We start from the raw sequence: 18,590 nt of genomic DNA, 5'->3' as shown, positions 1-18,590 counted from the left end.
GGGCATCTTGATTGATAGCAAACTAAATTGGAGTGCCCAAAGTCAGGCCGCTGCTGTAAGGGCAAACAGGGTAATGGGATGTATCAGAAGAGGTATAGCTGCAAAGGATGAGAACATTGTTCTTCCACTGTACAAAGCACTGGTCAGACCACACTTGGAATACTGTGCTCAGTTATGGGCCCCAATATATAGAAAGGATATAAATGAGCTTGAAAAGGTACAAAGGAGGGCAACAAAATTAATAAAGGGAATGGAGGGACTGCAATACCCAGAGAGGTTGGCAAAACTAGGACTATTCAGCCTGGAAAAGAGAAGGTTGAGGGGGGACATAATAAATGTGTACAAATATGTTAGGGGACAGTATAGAGACCTTGCCCGGGATTTGTTCAAAAGGAGGGATATTACGGTAACAAGAGGGCACTCACTAAGACTGGAAGAGAAAAGGTTTCAGCACCAGCATAGGAAGGAGTTCTTTACGGTAAGAGCAGTGAGAATATGGAATTCACTGAGTGAGGAGACGGTAATGTCGGATTCACTACACCAGTTCAAGCGGGGACTGGATGCATTTCTAGATACCAGGCAGATTTCTGCATATACTTAAAAATAGAATAAAATAGTAGGTTGATACAGGGATTTATTCTGACTGCTGGTTTCAGAGTCGGGAGGGAATTTTTCCTCCGGTGAAGATTGGCTAAATCATTTGGGGTTTTTGCCCTCCTCTGGATCAACTTTAGCAACTACAGAACTTACAGGTCGAACTTGATGGACGCAAGTCTTTATTCGGCTTTACAAACTATGTATGTACTATGTACTATGTAGATCAGTAGGTTTGCGAGACAGTCTGTACCCCTGCCGCCGATTAGCTGTGGAGATGGCAGCTGGAAGTGTTCAGTTGCGGACCAGAACAGCACAGCTCCATCAATGGTATAGTGCCCACGGCCGGATTCTGCACATCTGTAGAGGAGGATCTGCAGTATCCTGCTGTTGCCATTAACAGTTAACTGAGCTGTACTTACTGCGCACATCCGACCTTCACCGGGAACAGCTGATTGGCGGCGGTGCTGTGTCGCACCCCCAGTCATTTGATATTGATGACCTAGCCAAAGGGTATCAGTCAATATAAATGTACCACTTTAAGGAAACAAACTCTTTATTCCCTCTCTGACCTGTAGCAGAGAGCCATCACAAAGAGCAGCTTTCAGTCAGATTCACGCCTTGTATGTATTGCTTGGCCGTCCATCAATTAGAAATGTGTAATCGGATGCATCTGGTCACCAGAGGTTAGAGAAGCTGACCATCTATTTAGAAAGATCTTGCCTTCGTGAATCAATCAACCTTTTCAACGCACACAATTTTTTTTTTCTTCAAGTCGAGACAGCACTATTACTATTACATAAAATATATAGAGTAAATGGATAAAGCTCAGACACATTATTCTGTGTCTTCTTGACCCAAAATATCTAGAGATATGTTGAAAAGAGCCAGTGTATGCTGCTGGTGGGATGTAGACTTCGTCATTCCTCCTCAGTTTTGTTTGCTTTTAGTTGCCAAATGTATTGAAGCTTCGGAATCATGTTTTAAAACAACAAATTCCAGTAAAATATACAAATAGGTTTCTCCAAGCAGATCAGATATACATGGAAAACACAATTGGATTGGGTATAAATTGCAATTAATGTTTCCAATTCTAAATAATAGGCACGTCTTGTAGGTCCTGAGTATTGACCAGTGCCTACAGCTAGTTATGGTATCCTTTCACTAAAGTATTTTCATCACTCAATAAATTACTTACTCCCTTGTATCCTCCAATTTTATAGATATGCTCTTGTCCTATTAGTAAAAGGAAACTTAAGGTGCACTTAAACTGCACAATTTTTGGGAACAAGCTCATTTAACGATAATTGGCCAGTGTACACAGGCTGCCATTCACACGACGAAGTGGAAAAACACTCGTTCGTTGAGTGAGTTGATTTTTAAGTAGCCAACGGTGACAGATCTACTACTGATCGTTCTGTGCATTTCAGAAGCCTGATCTAAACAGGCTATTAACCGGAGAATGGCAAACATAGCCTTTTTGGGGTCATTTATTGGCTGCAGGTCGCCTAATGCAATTACACCCTTAAATGGGTTGTCCAATAGTTGCCCACTTGGCTCCTTTTTGAAGTAAATAAAGAGATGTATTCCGATACACCTCTCCTTTATGGGCAGACAACTCAATGGGTCCCATTGCTGCTTTTCCCAGTGGTGGGACCTTCAGGGTTCGGACGTTTATAGTATTTCCTTTCAGTATGTCTTAATTGCTCTGGATGGGAACAGCCCTGTAAAATGAGTTTCTATGAATAATACTCGTTATGGAGAACTCTAAGCCCAGCAGCCGACCTATTTCTTTCATGGTCTGCTAGAAGCTTCCTGAAGCTCAGGAAAGGTGGATAAGAATTTATCTTTCTTACATTTTTCTCTTTTTAGATATCAGGTTGACTTATCCTTTAATAGAGTAGACAAGATTCCAGGATTATTTGTAATAAAAAAAAAAATATTATAGAGCATAGCTCTTCTGTTTTCAAGAGCTTGAGGCTTTAGTCACATAACTGAGATTATTGCATTTTACTGATTTCTTTGTATGTTTTCCATGACGGAGACTTTAAAATTGACATCATGTTTTCAAGTGCGTCTTGATGCAAAGCAGAGACACTTAAACAATTAGCAATGGCTCGCAAGTGAGTTAGGGGAATGCTTTGATTTCTGTAGCCCTAAATGAAGTCTACAAGCAATAAAAATTTGCACTTTTAGCTATTCCTGGTAGAAGTTTGCATGTCATGGTGATCTCGACCACATTATTTTTCAAGTCTTTCATTAGCACAGAATTTATAGCCAGAAATTCATGTTCTGCAATACCTGAAAAATTTAAAATGGATTTGTGTGTACAGGCTTGGACTGGCCCACAGGAGAATCCTCCGGTGGGCCCCTGTGCAAGAAGAGTGGGCCACCACCCTCTTATATGAGCAGTACTCGGCACAATATACATTTAACAATCTACACAGCTCATTGTTATATACATTTGTGATCGAGAATAATGTAACATTGTCATGCTGTTGAAAATTGGGGCCCTGGTGATGGTTGCTGGTGTAACCCCAGTCCGACATTGTAATTGACATTCCTGGATTTAAACTCCTACACACACTGAGTGTAGTCTGTGTTATCTATAGATACAAAAAACACCAAGTAAACTTTAATCTGATCTGTCACCAGATTTCACTATGCAAAGTGTATATATTACTTAGTAGATCTTTTAAGCCTCCCATACCCTTTACATAGCAGTCTGCCAAACGATGGTTTGGCTGATGTCGAGATAGCTGCTCATCGAGCAGTCTCTTCCATACATAGGAGAGCTCAGATGGCTGAACACGCTTGTGTTCTCTGAACGAGCCGCTGGCTGACTCCTCTGGCGGTGGCTTATCTCTTTGAGAGAAAATAACAATTAGCTGTCTGAAATTTATCAGGCCAGATCTGATTAAATCTGTCTGGAGCCCCACATACACATTAGACTGTCAACCAAACCCATCGATATTGGCCTTAAGACCCGGTGAGGGTATGCAAGAAATCAATTTTTTTTTAACAGATGGGAATACTTTAAAAATGATTCATAGTTATACTTGCCTAGATCTGCTCTGAGATCTGTTTGAAAGGTGTGAAGAACCTCGCGTAACGAATACGTCAAGGGTCACGCGGTATGGTCTCCCCACTTTCACCAACGTGACGTTGGGCACCCCCTGGGGATACTTAATGTCAGCTTGGCACAGTTTTACACACACCCTTTGTCCACACTGGCACAGTGAGGCGCAGGGAGTGAGAGAGGGTGGCCCAAACGACAGCCTGCGTGGCATAACATTTGCTCACAACCCCGACAGGCTGAGAGACCCCTTTCACTGGCACCAATGAAACAGAGCCTTGTCAGACCAGTATGACAGCCACCAGTTCCTTGTTGGATATGAGCTGGTCCGTTAACGGGATTATATTGGGCCAGAAACCAGCCCCAGTAGCATGTAATGTGAAATGGAGAACACAGGCGTGTGGATTCTTGGATCGAGATAATAGAGCAGCCCAAAGATAGTTTGGATATTTAATTGCTTTAAGGCCACGCTAGATAAAACACTGTATATACACAATGGATATACATATACGATGGTCAGATATGCAAATTCAGGTGGTAGTACAAAAGGTATAAGCAGATGAAACATGTCAGTTACCAGTTTGATGTTGGGCCTCGGTGCTGTTTAGTCACATGGGAGGTGTGGGGTGCCAGCAGTTTCCGGTTTCTTCCAACATGATACGATTGCTTGACCTCCCACAGTCTCGCATGAGCAATTAACTCCTTGGTCTTTCACTCCCTTTCTCACCCCTGGGATGGCCTTAGTTTCCCTCCCCTTGGGTCTGGTAGCTAAAACTCCAAAACCTATGATGGATCATAACTTCTCAATGGAAGGTCATAGGGAGGTGGTTTTGGTGCCATTGGATCCAGCCGGGCCCCCATTACACTTGGAGACCAAACACTGCTTTGCTACCTGGCTTCTACTAGCCATTCTATGTATCTCCCCACCCCAGGGTGCAAGAATGGGTTGAGACCCAGGCCGGTGTTCTTCCCGTTCCCGCGATCTCGGAAATGTAACCGGTATACGGCTAGGATGTTCGATAACTTCATAACTCCTTATGAAATTACAGCTCCTGTCTGTCTGTGGGGTTTCTTTGAAACCATTAAGCAGCTTGGACTCCCAGCATGGGTTTTCCCTGCCAGAAAGGCCTTGGTCCCAGCTAGGCTGCTAGGGGTGTGAGTTTTTCCACTTAAAGCTTTTGAAGCTGGATCACCTGCTGAGCCAGGTGTCCTGTCTCAGCTTCACATTTTGAAGGAGGTCTATAATCTTGGGCCGCATATGATATAGCCGATTTGGCATGAAATTATATCCCCCATATTCGTCACAAAGGGATTATTTGAAGTATTGATGATCTATCAGGATATAATGTGACAACCCAGACCCTTTATCCCATAAAACTCACTATGGTAAAGTTGCATTTTGGTGATTTGAATAATAAATTTAAAACTGAATTGAAAAGTACTTTGTATACCATTGTTATCTGTTAAACACATGTTTTTGTTTTTTCTTCCTTGCAGCTTGGGTTGGATCTCTAGCCATGGGAATGATCTTCTTCTGCTCCCCAATTGTCAGCATCTTCACAGACAGGCTGGGATGTCGAAAGACCTCATCTGGAGGAGCTGCATTGGCTTTTATTGGATTGTTGTCAAGTTCTTTCACCAAGTAAGCTTGTGATTCTCATGTCGCACATTCTTTGTTTGGTACTAAACACCTGTTCGCTCAGCTTTACTTTCATTATAGACCAGATTACCCCAAAGCACAAAACTACTCCTCTTTGTTTTGTGAGGTAGACCTACTCTGTGATCTCTACAGTGGCATACAAATGAATATATCATATATCCTTTACTACTAAGCCACAGGTACAGACAAATGTCTTGTGGGAAATGGGGATTTTCGCATTGTGAGACCCTACAGCTTTTCATGCACACTATTCGGTAGTTCCAGAAGTCATGTTTAGGCCATGTCACAACCTGCCTTTTACTTTCTTTTTCTCTGTTCCATTATGAAATTGAGATCATTAGTATAACTGATCTGTTACACAGATGCGTTTTCCTGAGCAGACAAGTCCCATTTACCAATATGGGTCCATTTGGATTCCATTTTCTGTCTGCTTTTGAAACAAAAAGCGCTAGACCATAAAAAAAATATATATATATTTCTGAGTAACACTTCTTCATTTCAGTAGTGGATACTTCACTATGGGAGTCTTCTGCATATTTAGTATAAGACCTGTGTCACACATCCAACATTCACGGCTCAATAACGGACCACGATGACTGGACCAGACGTGGATCTTCTGACCCAAACTCTGCAGCCTAGTAGACATATGTGAGGGTTGAGTTTGGGTCAGAAGACCTGTTGCCGGTGCCTACATCATAGTCTGTACTCGGATATTTTCAGGTGATCTCTCTTAAAGCACCACTCCAGCATTTGTTTTTTTTCAGCACTGAGGTGGCACTTGAAATGCAAGTCCCCTACCCCTGGTAATATGCTCACCTTTTATCGACGCAGCTTCGGGCGCCAACTTGTGCCCGTAACTTTTGACTGGCCGGAAGTCAGAAGTTGCGTCACAAGAGCACAATGCAAGTCTATGAGAGTTAGAACGAGGCTCTCATAGCGCTGTATTTGAAAAGGGACCTTCATGAAACACTGGAGCTGCCGGCATGTCACTTTTTGCCTGAGACCAACTAGAGCAATGCTGGAAAAGAATGAAGGCGGCGGCAGGTGATTATGAGACTGGGCAGGGGAATTACATTTAAAGCACCACTCCAGTGGTGCAATGAAAAAAAATGCTGGAGTGGTGCTCTAAAGTAATGTCCCGTCTTAAGAAGAAAAGTCTGCAGTCATTTTGTATGACTGCAGACTACCAAATAATGACAATGTGTGATGTCCACACGGTCACGATTCTCTGGTAGTCATGTGCCCACTTGTATGCGATTTGTATACTTGCAGTCATGTGCTGGCTTCACTCAATAGAACAGATTTGAGAGAAGTGCAGGAGTCGAAGTCGGCACGTGACCGCAGGTATGCAAATTGCATAAATGTGGTCACATGACTGTCCACCCGCATGGGGAATAGAGGGCAATCATGTAGTGTACTCATCGCACATTGTCACTACTTGGTAGTCTGAATTCATATAGAGTCACTGCAGACTTTTATTCTGAGACTAGAGAAACCCTTTAAGTGATGACTTTAAATATTTCACTTCACCAGCACTGTCCATTCTTGTTGGTGCTGGTTATACGTTGTGCAACCCTTCATTTTGAGCATGCGTAAGACTTTGTTCTGGCCAATGTTATCTCTCCCATTCCAAAGTACCATGTTTTATACCCCGAAAGAAAATATTTCTTTTATCTTTTCATTAGCAGCTTTTTTTATTGCAAATATTTTTTGAGTAGAAGTCATTGGCACATCCTCCTTTCTGCTGCATGTGTGGAGCTCAGTAGATCATCATGTAAAAGACTGAGCAAAAAACCACTGCAGATTTGTTTCCCTTTTTGTACTGATCTGTTTTCTTCCTGGTGAGTCCACACTTAGCTGAAGACGCACCACTGTGACACTGGAACTAATACAGTAATTATAAAAGTAGTTCTAGGGATTGTGGTTAGAACAGATTCTAGGAAAAACGTGAGCTTGGTACCGAAATCACAATTTCTTCTCTCAAAAGCATGGTAGCCCATCATGATCATGTTGATGATTCTCCTGGAACTTTGTGCAGTACTTGATGTTAAGCGGCACTTATAAATCATGTAGAATGCTGATGTACAATGACTATAAATAGCAAAAACGAGAACTAACAACAACTTAAGGACAACTAGAGACATGGTAAACAATTAGAAAGTAATCAATTTGCGGCCAGATCAGGACCAGCCAATAAACATGTTCTGTAAGGAGGCGCGACCACCAAAAGCTCGGGTAGGATTTTTAGTTCTTATTGTAAATTAAAAGATCACTAAAAACAGAACGTACAGGAAAAAAATTCCAGCAATTTTGTTTCTTAATCTCCTGTTCTTTGATCCTATTTTGTCTCAAATTATCATAAAAATGGGAAATATTTTTAAGAAATTTCTTCTGTGTGACTCAAGAGCTCGGCCCTGTTCCCCTTTCGCTTCACTATCTTGTGTGACTGCTGGACCTCGTTCAGATGGCCATTACTCTTGTACGTGTTTTGTCTGGGTTCTTCACGGATAGGACATGTGCCCATTATACTCAATTGCCATGTTCACATTGCTGTTTTTGTACAATACTAAAGCTATTACTTGACATTAAGATGTCTACATAATTGTATTTTTCTCCACAGTTCTCTAGGTGTCCGCTATTTTACTTATGGGATCCTATTTGGTTGTGGCTCCTCCTTTGCTTTCCAGCCCTCATTGGTCATACTTGGTCATTATTTCAAGAAGCGCCTTGGACTTGTGAATGGCATAGTGGCCGGGGGCAGTTGCGTGTTCACAATATGCTTTCCTTTCATGCTGAAGACAATGGGAAAAGAAATCGGATTGGCACATACGTTTCAAGTGCTCAGCGTTTTCATGTTCATCCAGATTTTCCTTTCTCTGACCTTCAAGCCACTTCTGCCACCCCCGGTAGAAGTCAAAGAGAATTTGGCAGGGAGAAGCAAGACCCAGCAGTATCTGGCTCATGCCCGGAAATACTTCAGCATGCAAGTATTCAGGAAGAAGACCTACAGAATCTGGGCTTGCGGGATTGCTACAACGGTTTTGGGATATTTTGTTCCATATGTACACCTGGTATGTGAATATTACTAATGGTCTAAATGTATGTAACAGTGTATCTGCTATAGTACCGGACACAGCAGCACAGTCTCTGGAGCAGCGCACGCGCGTCACTGCAGTACCGGTTAGCATTCAGCTTTGCCTGGTATTACTGCAGAGAAGGGACTGTGACGCCTGTATCCCTGTGCTATGCTTATAGTGGGAGTGCCATGGCTAGGATGCCTACTAGAGATGATGTGAATCAATTCGCAGGACCCTGTCCATTGGCCGGGTTGGTTATCTGTGGTCCTGGACAGGAGCCCAGAGAACCACCTCTTACCTGATGGCATCCATGGCTCTTCTTTTGATTACAACCTGGGCACCGATGTGGCTGATGGACCAAGTTCCTATTAATCTATTCACACCAACTCTGAATTGCCCTTCATGCACTCGTATATGATATTTCCTATATTAAATCCATTTAGTAAGAAATATATTACCGTGTCCAGAAGCCACACGGTAATACAAACCACTGCACTATGAAAGCTGATGCTACAGACTCTTTAACTGGATTTCTGTTCTTTTAGATAAAGTTTGTGGAGCAGAAGTTTAAGGACAACTCTGAAGAATGGATACTGTTGGTGTGCATTGGAGCAACGTCTGGCGTGGGGCGTCTTGCATCTGGTAGAATTGGTGATTGTATTCCTGGTCTAAAAAAGATTTACTTGCAGGTATTGGCATTAATAAAGTTTTAGGAAATGTATTGGTTCCATATATGAAGTTTAGATATGGAGCCACAATAATAATGTATAAATGGCAGCTGCCTAGTAATTGTACTTTGTCAAGAGTCGTTCATTGGAATCTGGGGTTCCCCAGAACGTGGCAGCAGCGAGGCTGGTTACTTCCAGAAGACGGATGGAAAACTAATTTCAGCTTGGTCATAGATGCTCAGCAAAGCTGTCCCATGTAAGCCACAATATAGCGCTAGGCATGAATTCTGGAGAGCGTCACTTTCCGCTACATCAAGGCTATAATGGCAGGAGAGTTCCCGCACTGTGATCAGCCTGGGAATGCCCTTTTTATAATGATTGTTGAAAAGGGATTTTCTAAAATTAAAACATCACCTACTGGTCGGATAGGTACGAAGTGTCTGACTTCTAATGGTTACAAGAATGGGGTGCTCTGTACCCTGTTTTTTTATAGACTAGAATTCCGATCTGCATGTATCCTCTTTATTCAATGTCTATAGGACAGATTTAGATTGCTGATCACTGTACCCTGCTGTCACTCCCATATACTTTATATGCCTGCACGCTCTAGCATAGCGCCTCATTGAAATGGGGCATAGGGGATAAGTTTCTATTTTGGAGAAACCACTTTAATTATCTGCAGGGCTACTAGGAATTAATTTATTGAAGGGTTCTTCCCATCATATATGGTGATTGCACATGACGTAGACCTTCATTAACCTTTATTAGTGTCTGGCTTTCTCTGCATGGCGGCCATCTCTGCCACTTGTTGTGCAGCACAGCCCCACTCCAGTGATCACTTCATACTCCGGATCAGTGGGGATCACAGAGGTGGCGCATCTTTACTATAGTGAAGACCTACAGCGATGGCATATTGCTAAGCTATAGCGCTCAGTAGTGCTGCTGTATCACTTGTATCCAGTGCATGGTTTTCATTTTCTGCATCAAGTAACTTCTCTCTGTTGTACTTTTGATGCTGCCATTTAGGTTGAGGCCCTTTAAGTTTCACTGGAGAATGAGAGCATCTGCACAGTAGTGCGGAGTGGTCAGCTGCACAGCACTTATTTTGCAAAAGAGTAACCGTAGCAACCATGGCTTTTTTTTTATTTTTTTATTTTGGTTTCTGGTGCAGATCAGGATAATGAGTCATCCTGACATTACAGATGTCAGCCACTGCCCTTGAACATTTGTTCCTTCGTGAGCAATGTGGCAACATTTACTTTGTGTCTGTACTTCTCATGACACAGGATCTTATAGTTGGTGTATATATGTAAACTTTTTCGGAAAGATAACTGTTTACAGTAGGGAACAGTTATCCGCAGGTTTTTTGTTTTTTTTGGGAGCTTTTTTTTTGTTCTAGCTGCTGCTTATGAATTTCCTCCAAATTAGAATGGCCTTATGCTGCAGCGTCAGATCTAGTCCTCTGATAATCTTCTTATGATGTGCCCTGCATTATGGGGACGATATAATAACTCCAGCTGATTCCAGAAAATATATAACCTTGGCTCATTTCTTAAAAGGAAACTGCCCAAACAGGTATAATATAGCCTGCCTATAATAAAATCCAAGCAAGAACTGGCCACTTTTCACCTGGTGACAGGTCCTCTGAGTCTTCTTTTTTGTTTTATATAAATCCGCCATATGGTTACAGAGATGTGGGCCTTTTTATTTAGTGCTAATTTTTATGATCTTTACAAGGGGGCTTGGCTCACAGGGAAACTATGCAGAGCAGACTAAAGACACGCCCCTAGAGAGCCCTGTGAGCCCCGCCTCCTTGGTAAAGATCATAAAAATTAGCAACAAATAGAAAAGCCCATATTCTGGAACCATGTGATGGATTTTTTTTTTTTTAAAAAAGCAGAATACTCAGGGAAATAAAAAAACGGACCCTTGAGAAAAATAAACCGTTAAAACTGGCCTCTTTTGATCTGGTGAAAGGTTCTTTGGGTCGAGATGAACATAAGGTTTCCGCTTTATACAAAAGTATGTAACCTTTAATTCGGTACCGCTCTGTAATCACAAAGTCATCAAGTATGAACCGATCAATTGTCCAAGTATATGAAAAGCAAGGTCTTTTTCAATTCTCGACATCTCATTTCACAGCACAAATTGCATGCATTATTAAGTGGATCTCTTAGACCTGATGAGGCAGGTCAGAACGACTGTAATAATAATCACACTCCAGCTAGATTCGCAACATGATCGTCTTTTTCAGGATTCTGAAAATCCATGTCAGAACGGGTGTAGAATCCTGAAATAAAGAGGAGCGTTTTGTGCATCTAGCTAAAGGGTGATTTTAATATTAGTTATTCTGACGTTTATTTTCAAAGTAGGTACACCTGCCTCATCAGGTCGAAGAGATCTATTTAATATGCCATTTGTGTTGTGAAAGCTGGTTGAAGATCCACTTTGATATGCTGGCTATTTATATATTACATACATACATACATACATACATACATACATACATACATACATACATACATACATACATACATACATACATACATACATTCTGATTGTTATGAAACGAAGTGTCCCTGTGATAAAGCTGAGCTGTCAGAGGAGCTTTGTCATAGGAAAACAGCATAACTTCTCATTATAAGAAAGAGAAAATACCTCCAGGCAAGGAATATCTGCTAGAACCTTTCTTTGCACTTGTATTTAAAAAAAAAAAAAATAAAATAAAAAAAAATTCTGCAGGTAATCTTTCTCAGCATCCAATGAGAAAAATTACAAACATAAATCTTTTTTTTTTTTTTCTTTCTTATACAAGTGCATAGAAAGGTTCTAGCAGAGATTTCTTGCCTGGAGGAATTTTCTTTCTTATTGCGAGAAGTTAGGCTGTGTTCCTATGACAAAGCTCCTCTCTGACAGCTCAGCTTTATTACACTTAGTTTCATAGCAATTTTCATTTTTCTAGTACACAACATGAAGTGTATCTCTTTCTAGAAGCACCTCTGCCCAGAGTGTGTTCACTAAGCTTCCTTGCGTTCCCCGCTAAGGGGCCATCACATTGCATTTTGTACCTTCTGTTTTGTGCTCTGTCTGAATCCCCAAAAAATGTGACTCAGACTGAAGCTCCAATGGAGCCCGAGTACAATGTACAATGAGACAAACTGTTCAGATTGACTCTGTGCTTTTTTTTCTGGTAGTGTCTATTTTATAGACAGACACAAGACCATGGACTACTAATATTATTGTGCCAGTTCCTGGCAGCAAAAGCCTCAAACGGAGTCTATTTGAAATCTTTATCTCCCTGTACTCCTTGGCTCCATCAGAGTTTCCATCTGAATTATGTTCTTCAGGGAATTAGACAAAACACCTTATGGAAGTGGCATGGAAATGATAGAAACCAAACTTTTCTATGTGTTGTTTTTTTTTTTTTTTTGTCTTTTGATGATGATGTGGCTAGGGGACCGAACAAAATCACCGCATGAAAGAAGGGAAGACCTTAGTAGTTATATTCACACATCATTTCTTCTAACATAACTTCATTTTGGGGATGTGCAAACCTGTAAATACCCCTGACTTTGGACACTAATTTGAAGCAGCCTAAGCAGTTTTCTCCACGTTTTCAGCCTTTGGAAAATGCATTGACAGCAAGTTCATTAATTTGTGCGCTTTAGGTTATCATCAACACAATGTTATTTTGTTCTTGCCAGGCACTTTTACCCTGTTTTTCTCACCAGAAAATATTGATAACTAATCTTTTGGAGTGGTTAGGCTTCTTTATCCTCTGTTTTTGTTAGCTCAGGCAGATTGTGAATATTTCACTTTTATGTGGTGCAGCTGCTGCATTGTAATTTATAGGGTAACATTCATTTCTTTATCCAGAGTTACAACATGTAGAAGGTCCCTGCTGGATTTTGGAAATGAAGTGCTATGTTTAGCGAGTTTCTTGGCCAGCCAAAGTTTGAGGTTTTATAAGAGGCTGTATAGGTTACAGGAAATTTTATACCGCTGACGTGTAATGGGTCTAGAGCCCAGACCCTATGTAACAAGACTTTTAAATCATGACATGTGGGTACAGACAGGAGAATATTTTATTGGTTTTCAATTTCCCAGAAATAACTGAATATTCATTAAAAGTATATTTCACATTGAGAAGTGAACACCGTGTTATAAATCAGGTCTGCGGATAATGTGACGCACACAGAGTGACTATAATATGTGTAAGGCGGTATACAGTCTCTTACACCTGCCCACGGCCTATGTGTAATGTATAGACATAATAACGTAATGGTTCTTTGGTCTTGCAAAGAAACATATTTCTCCTTAGGGCTCATTCAGACGTCTGTTTTTTTGTTCGTACGAGACAAACATTCCTAGTTCCATCGGTGGTTTTGTTTAGAGTTTCATCAGTTTTTCTGAGGGAAAAAAAAGTTTCTCTACCTTCTATCTAGCAGTCAGTGAAAGACAGCAATCAGTCGTGTCCAATTTTAAATTAAGCTTAAATGTTACCAGATCTTAAAGGGGGGCTGTCATCACAAATTACTTATTATGAAAAAAATATATATCTCCTAAAATCCTGATGTACACGTCACAACCTTTACTCATTTATTTAATATTTTTTAATAATCTTATTAGTGACACACTGCCCACTGGAGCTTTTTTAGACTCCTACTTCCTGTCCTTTCAGGAAGAGTTTTCAGCAGGCTCCTTATTATCACAGGCACGATTACAGTGACAAATAAAAGCTCTATATATGGCTGATAACACAGAATCCACCATCCGCAATAGGCGATATCACAGCTCCCCTGTTCCTCCTCCCTTCGCAATGACATTTGCACATACGCATTAGATGCTTCAATACTAAAGGGAGGATCAGTGTCTGTTCATTGCTACTAATGTTCATGTGAAATTCCTGCTCTAAAAATGAGCTTTTTGCAGCAATTTCCATGTAGAAATCATGCTGTAAAACACAGCTGCCTATTTAACCATCAGTGTATATCTGCTAGAGTTAGAAATTTCCATACTACATAGGTGGCAAAGCTGAGGTATTAAACATTTAAAGGGTTTGTTCCATATGTATATGTTGCCTTTCACTATTAAATCTTGCAAAAGTTAACAATTTTTCAGTTGGAATCAGTTAAAAAAATATATATATGTTCCAGTGTCTGTTTTTACACGATTAAGAGCACATAATTGACTATCTGTAGTGGGAGATTGGAGGGTGTGAAGAAGATTTAATTTGGTATTTCCATCTAGAAATTAAATAAGGTTTGAGTTTTGTGGTAAAACAGGTTACAGTAGAAGACCTCATTCAGGTCAATACAATTTTCATGTATGAGTGCGATCTATGGTTTTCATGGATAGCACTCGTACCTATGATAGTCTATGAGGCCATACACCTGTCCGTGATTTTTTGCAGTCCACGGAAATTCACAGAGCAGTGTCCAATTTTGATCCGAGGGTCAGATCAAAACTGGCAATGCAAGTCTCTGGGTCGGTGAAAAATTCGGACTGCACTCGGATGCTACCCAAGTGCTGTCCAATTTTCACGGATTGTCAGGAAGGAAAAAGTGGAGAAACTTTTGTTTCTCAACATACGAGGAAAAGTAATGACACGCTGACGACACTAAAAAAAAAAAAAACGGTCTGTTTTTCTTGTACATGGAAAAATTGGACGTCTGAATGAGGCCTAGAAGAGCAATAAGTTAATGGAGAGAATGAGTAAGACTTTGCTGGAGTACTGCACATCCATTATATATGTGCAGATATCTATTGCCTATAACTTTATTGTAGCATCGTCTGTCCTGGAACTGCTGCATATCAGTGGTTTGTTCTTTACACGTTTTATCCCCTCAGGAATTCTGCAGTTGTTTTCCTGTGGGATGAATGAGGGAAACATCTGCACTACAGTAAAGACCCATTAGGATTAGTGTTTAATCTCACACTTTTTCGCTGCTCATAATTCCAGCAGCTAACACCCTTTCTGCCAGTGCAGTTCTCAGCACATTGTTGTGCTTGGCCACCAAGGCTTGTTAGCTGCAGACCTTATTTTATGTAGTTTGGCATTTCCAACAACTTACCTGTGTATGCCGCCATCTTTCTCTCCTGTATTACCAGCTCTATGCCATTCACTGATTACCTTTTGGTAAGTCTGCAATTTTATGATCTCACTATTTCGGGATTTACTGTTCCATTCTTCTTCTCTTCCATCGTTGTATTTTGCAGGTGGCCTCCTTTTTACTGCTGGGTATTATGAGTATGATGCTGCCACAGTGCCAAGTGTTCGAAAGCGTGATTGTTGTGTGCCTTTTCCTTGGCTTGTGCGATGGCTTTCTTATCAGCATGATGAGCCCTATTGCTTTTGAGTTGGTGGGCCCAATGCAAGCGTCACAAGCTATTGGTTATGTCCTGGGACTGATGTCCATTCCAATGACCGCTGGACCTCCTTTAGCAGGTTTGTTTTAAGCTTTGATTTAACAATCTGTAATACGTACTTGGCAAATTATTTATCCATATCTTGTAGATATTGATATATAATCAAGTCAAAAGGGTTATCACAGCGAGGACACATACGCTAAAGCTGCTGGACACATTAGATAAAAGTCTGCTTAACCTGTGTCTGAGGCAGGCAGCGGCTTATTCCCTCTTATATTAAAATAATTCCACTAGTTTCATTTAGTACAGTCATCCACCCTGAAAGGTTCCTTTTTAGTGATGTAAGTTTTGGATTCCATGGAGAAATAAAGCCAATTTGCTTTAAGAGGTTCTAAATAATTGTACAAATGTCCAAGAAAGCTTCATTTAAAGGGGAGTCTGTCACCCCAAGACTTGAATTAAACTACTTCTACAGTCCTGTAGGCACCCATTCACTGCACATATGATCACATTGTAGCGAGCAACTGCTGCAGACAGAGAGGGTAAGAGTACGCTTGCACGGACAGTGTGCACACCTGTCTGGCTCCTGCAGAGTCGGTGTAGATGTTCAGGACAGGGGATTCAAATCAGGCAGCGCTAACTATGATTTTTATAGGGCCTAAGTCCCATATAGGACTGTATAAGTAGTTTTGATTTGAGTTTGGGGATTGTCAGAATCCCTTTTAAAGAGGATCTCCCCAAATATTCATGTTTAATGGTACATATGATGTAATAATGCAGAGCAGAATAAACCTTTTTTTTTTTTTAATTTTGCTTCTCCATTGCGGAGATATTAGCTATCAAAGGGGCAGTTTAGGAGTTAACACCCACTTGGACTTCACAAAAGTTATCAGAGAGTTTTCACTAGGGGCATGTACTACTTCATCTTGTATGTTGCTGACCAATCATAAGCGGGCAGCAACACAACAGAAAAAGAACACGCCCCCATCATAGCTTGGAGCAGGTGAAATTAGAGGTGGATGTCATTATGTCTCATAGGATTAGTCCATAACACCCTGCTCCTGTACGAGATGTAATGGCAGCTCTGATCGCAGAGCGAGTACAAGTTGCTTGAGCACAGCAGACATAAGTGTGATTATATCTCACACACTGAGAATTCTGCTCTAAGCTGTGGTGGGGGCGTTTTGTTTTTCTACTGTGTTGCTGCCTGCTCATGATTGGTCAGCCTCATACAGGGAGAAGTACACACCCTCAGTGAAAACTCTGATAACACCAACTTAGACTTAACAAAAATTAACTCATTAGGTGTCAGGTACTTTAGAGGCGAAATTTAAAAAAAAGCAAAGTCTTCTCTACAGCCATTATTAGTCCAGTTCAACATTATTCAAACTTTTGTGGAGTCCTCTTTAATACAAGGTAATTACTACAGTAGTGCTGATGTCATCATTTAGAAAGTGCTGCTCCCTGTTAGTATGGGGTTGTGGAACAAGGCTTTGGATAGAGCGGCATGTAAGCAGACTCTGCCATTAGCTTCATTAGTTGAATACCACGGTGTACAGCGCAGCATATTCTCTAGTTTCTAGTGCAGATATAATTGAGGCTTATGTGAGCAGACCCCGCCATCAGCAGCCATGTTATACACCAGAGCACCATGCCATTGAGGGGGCAGCACTTTTTAAGTGTGGACATTGATGCTGTAGTGATAACTGCATTATATTAGTAAATGAATGTATCCTGGAAATGTGTAAAAAATAATTGGAAATTGGCCAAACTCTTTAAGGTGCTGTTGTTGTCCAACAAAACTAAGAGAACCTTTCATTTTTATGTGAATGTAATCACAAATCTGACCATTTTCTCTTGTCACAGGACTGCTGCGGGATCATTTTGGTAATTATAACCTGGCATTTTACCTGGCTGGCATTCCCCCTCTGATCGGAGCTCTGGTCCTCCTGTCTGTTCCCCTGCTCCATGAGCGAGACCTGAAGAAAGCCGAACAGGTTGAGGCTGGGAAAGAGAAGACACAGGATGGCGTGGTGAACGGAGAACTCCTTCCTGGAAGCCCCGTGACTGACGCTTGTGTTTAAACAGCTTCTAAGAATTGCACACCCACAGGGCGTAATGCCAACCTCATGCCAATTCTGGGTAGAAACCTATATTAGTTGGTCTGAGTTGCTGTTTAACTGGAAGAGTCTCCGAATCGAGCCTTATATTGTTAGGGAGCCATATAATTTGATATGATTTTATACAAGGCTCATTAGCGATGTGATTTTATCTTTGTACAAAACACTTACGTGAGCGAGGGGTCCTGGCTGTCCAGGACTATCGGAGGTGACCCTTTATGAAGGTATATGTTCTGTGTCATTCCTCTGTGTTCTTTTGTATGAAAGAGACCTGATCGTGCTGCGTGGTTTGTGTCCTCACAGACATCTTTTCATTGAATGTTTAGTTGTCTTATACATTTTACATTGAGAAAACACATTTGAAGGGACAGGCGACACAAAAGTCACAAGTCTCTGCACTTTCAAGATTTGTAATGTGCGATTTTGTTAATTGGCCTCTTCCCTTCTCGTAATTTAAAGAAGGGAATATATTTTTCAGGGTTGTATCGGGGCTGGTTACACCACATGTGTTTTTTAAATGAAACACAAGAAAAACGAAAGAATTCTATGTGTCGTAAAATGTTGGAAAAAAACATTAATGTATCGTCCTTGTCTGAGCGCATGCATTTCTATGGGATCTGATCATGTAGCTTCTTCTCTTGTGTAAGATCAGAAGTTTCATCACGCCATGTAAGCTTATACTCTCTGGTCATTTTTCTGTTATGCCCATCATTCAAGGATGACCATAGAATAGAGGTATCTCATGCACCTTATGTCGAAAGAAGGCCAGCCATAGCTCAGACTTGTCTACCTACATAGAAGTGGAAAATGAGGGGAACGCTGTAGATGGGTCATGCCGCACTTATTGACCAGTAGGAAAGGGATTTGGGGAGCAGGGGGCCAAATGGCCCTATACCCTTCTGTTTCTGAATAGTAGGGTGTGATAGCATGATCTAGTATGCAATGTTTTTTATTGCAATGGAAAGCTTGCATTTATCAATGACCATTGTGCTTGAGCTTAAAAGCAATATAATGTATTATGCATAC

The 18,590-nt window shown here is 41.1% G+C and overlaps 1 protein-coding gene across 1 annotated transcript in view; it reads left to right on the top strand.

Moving 5' to 3' along the window:
• Window positions 1-18,228, top strand: part of SLC16A2 (solute carrier family 16 member 2) — a 167,231-nt gene extending 149,003 nt beyond the window's left edge. The window contains exons 2-6 of the mRNA XM_073641028.1: window positions 5,168-5,312; window positions 7,951-8,401; window positions 8,953-9,096; window positions 15,295-15,523; window positions 17,311-18,228. Of these exons, the coding sequence (XP_073497129.1) occupies window positions 5,168-5,312; window positions 7,951-8,401; window positions 8,953-9,096; window positions 15,295-15,523; window positions 17,311-17,528 (1,187 nt within the window). The 3' untranslated portion in view covers window positions 17,529-18,228. The remainder of the gene's footprint in view (window positions 1-5,167; window positions 5,313-7,950; window positions 8,402-8,952; window positions 9,097-15,294; window positions 15,524-17,310) is intronic.
• Window positions 18,229-18,590: the final 362 nt, after the last annotated feature.

Source organism: Phyllobates terribilis, unplaced genomic scaffold (genome assembly GCF_046119375.1).
Source record: "Phyllobates terribilis strain yellow unplaced genomic scaffold, ASM4611937v1 Scaffold_7__3_contigs__length_470593459, whole genome shotgun sequence".
NCBI classification, from domain to species: Eukaryota; Metazoa; Chordata; class Amphibia; order Anura; family Dendrobatidae; genus Phyllobates; species Phyllobates terribilis.
The sequence above is the reverse complement of the archived record's forward strand: the minus strand, read 5'-3'. Positions and strand labels throughout refer to the sequence as shown.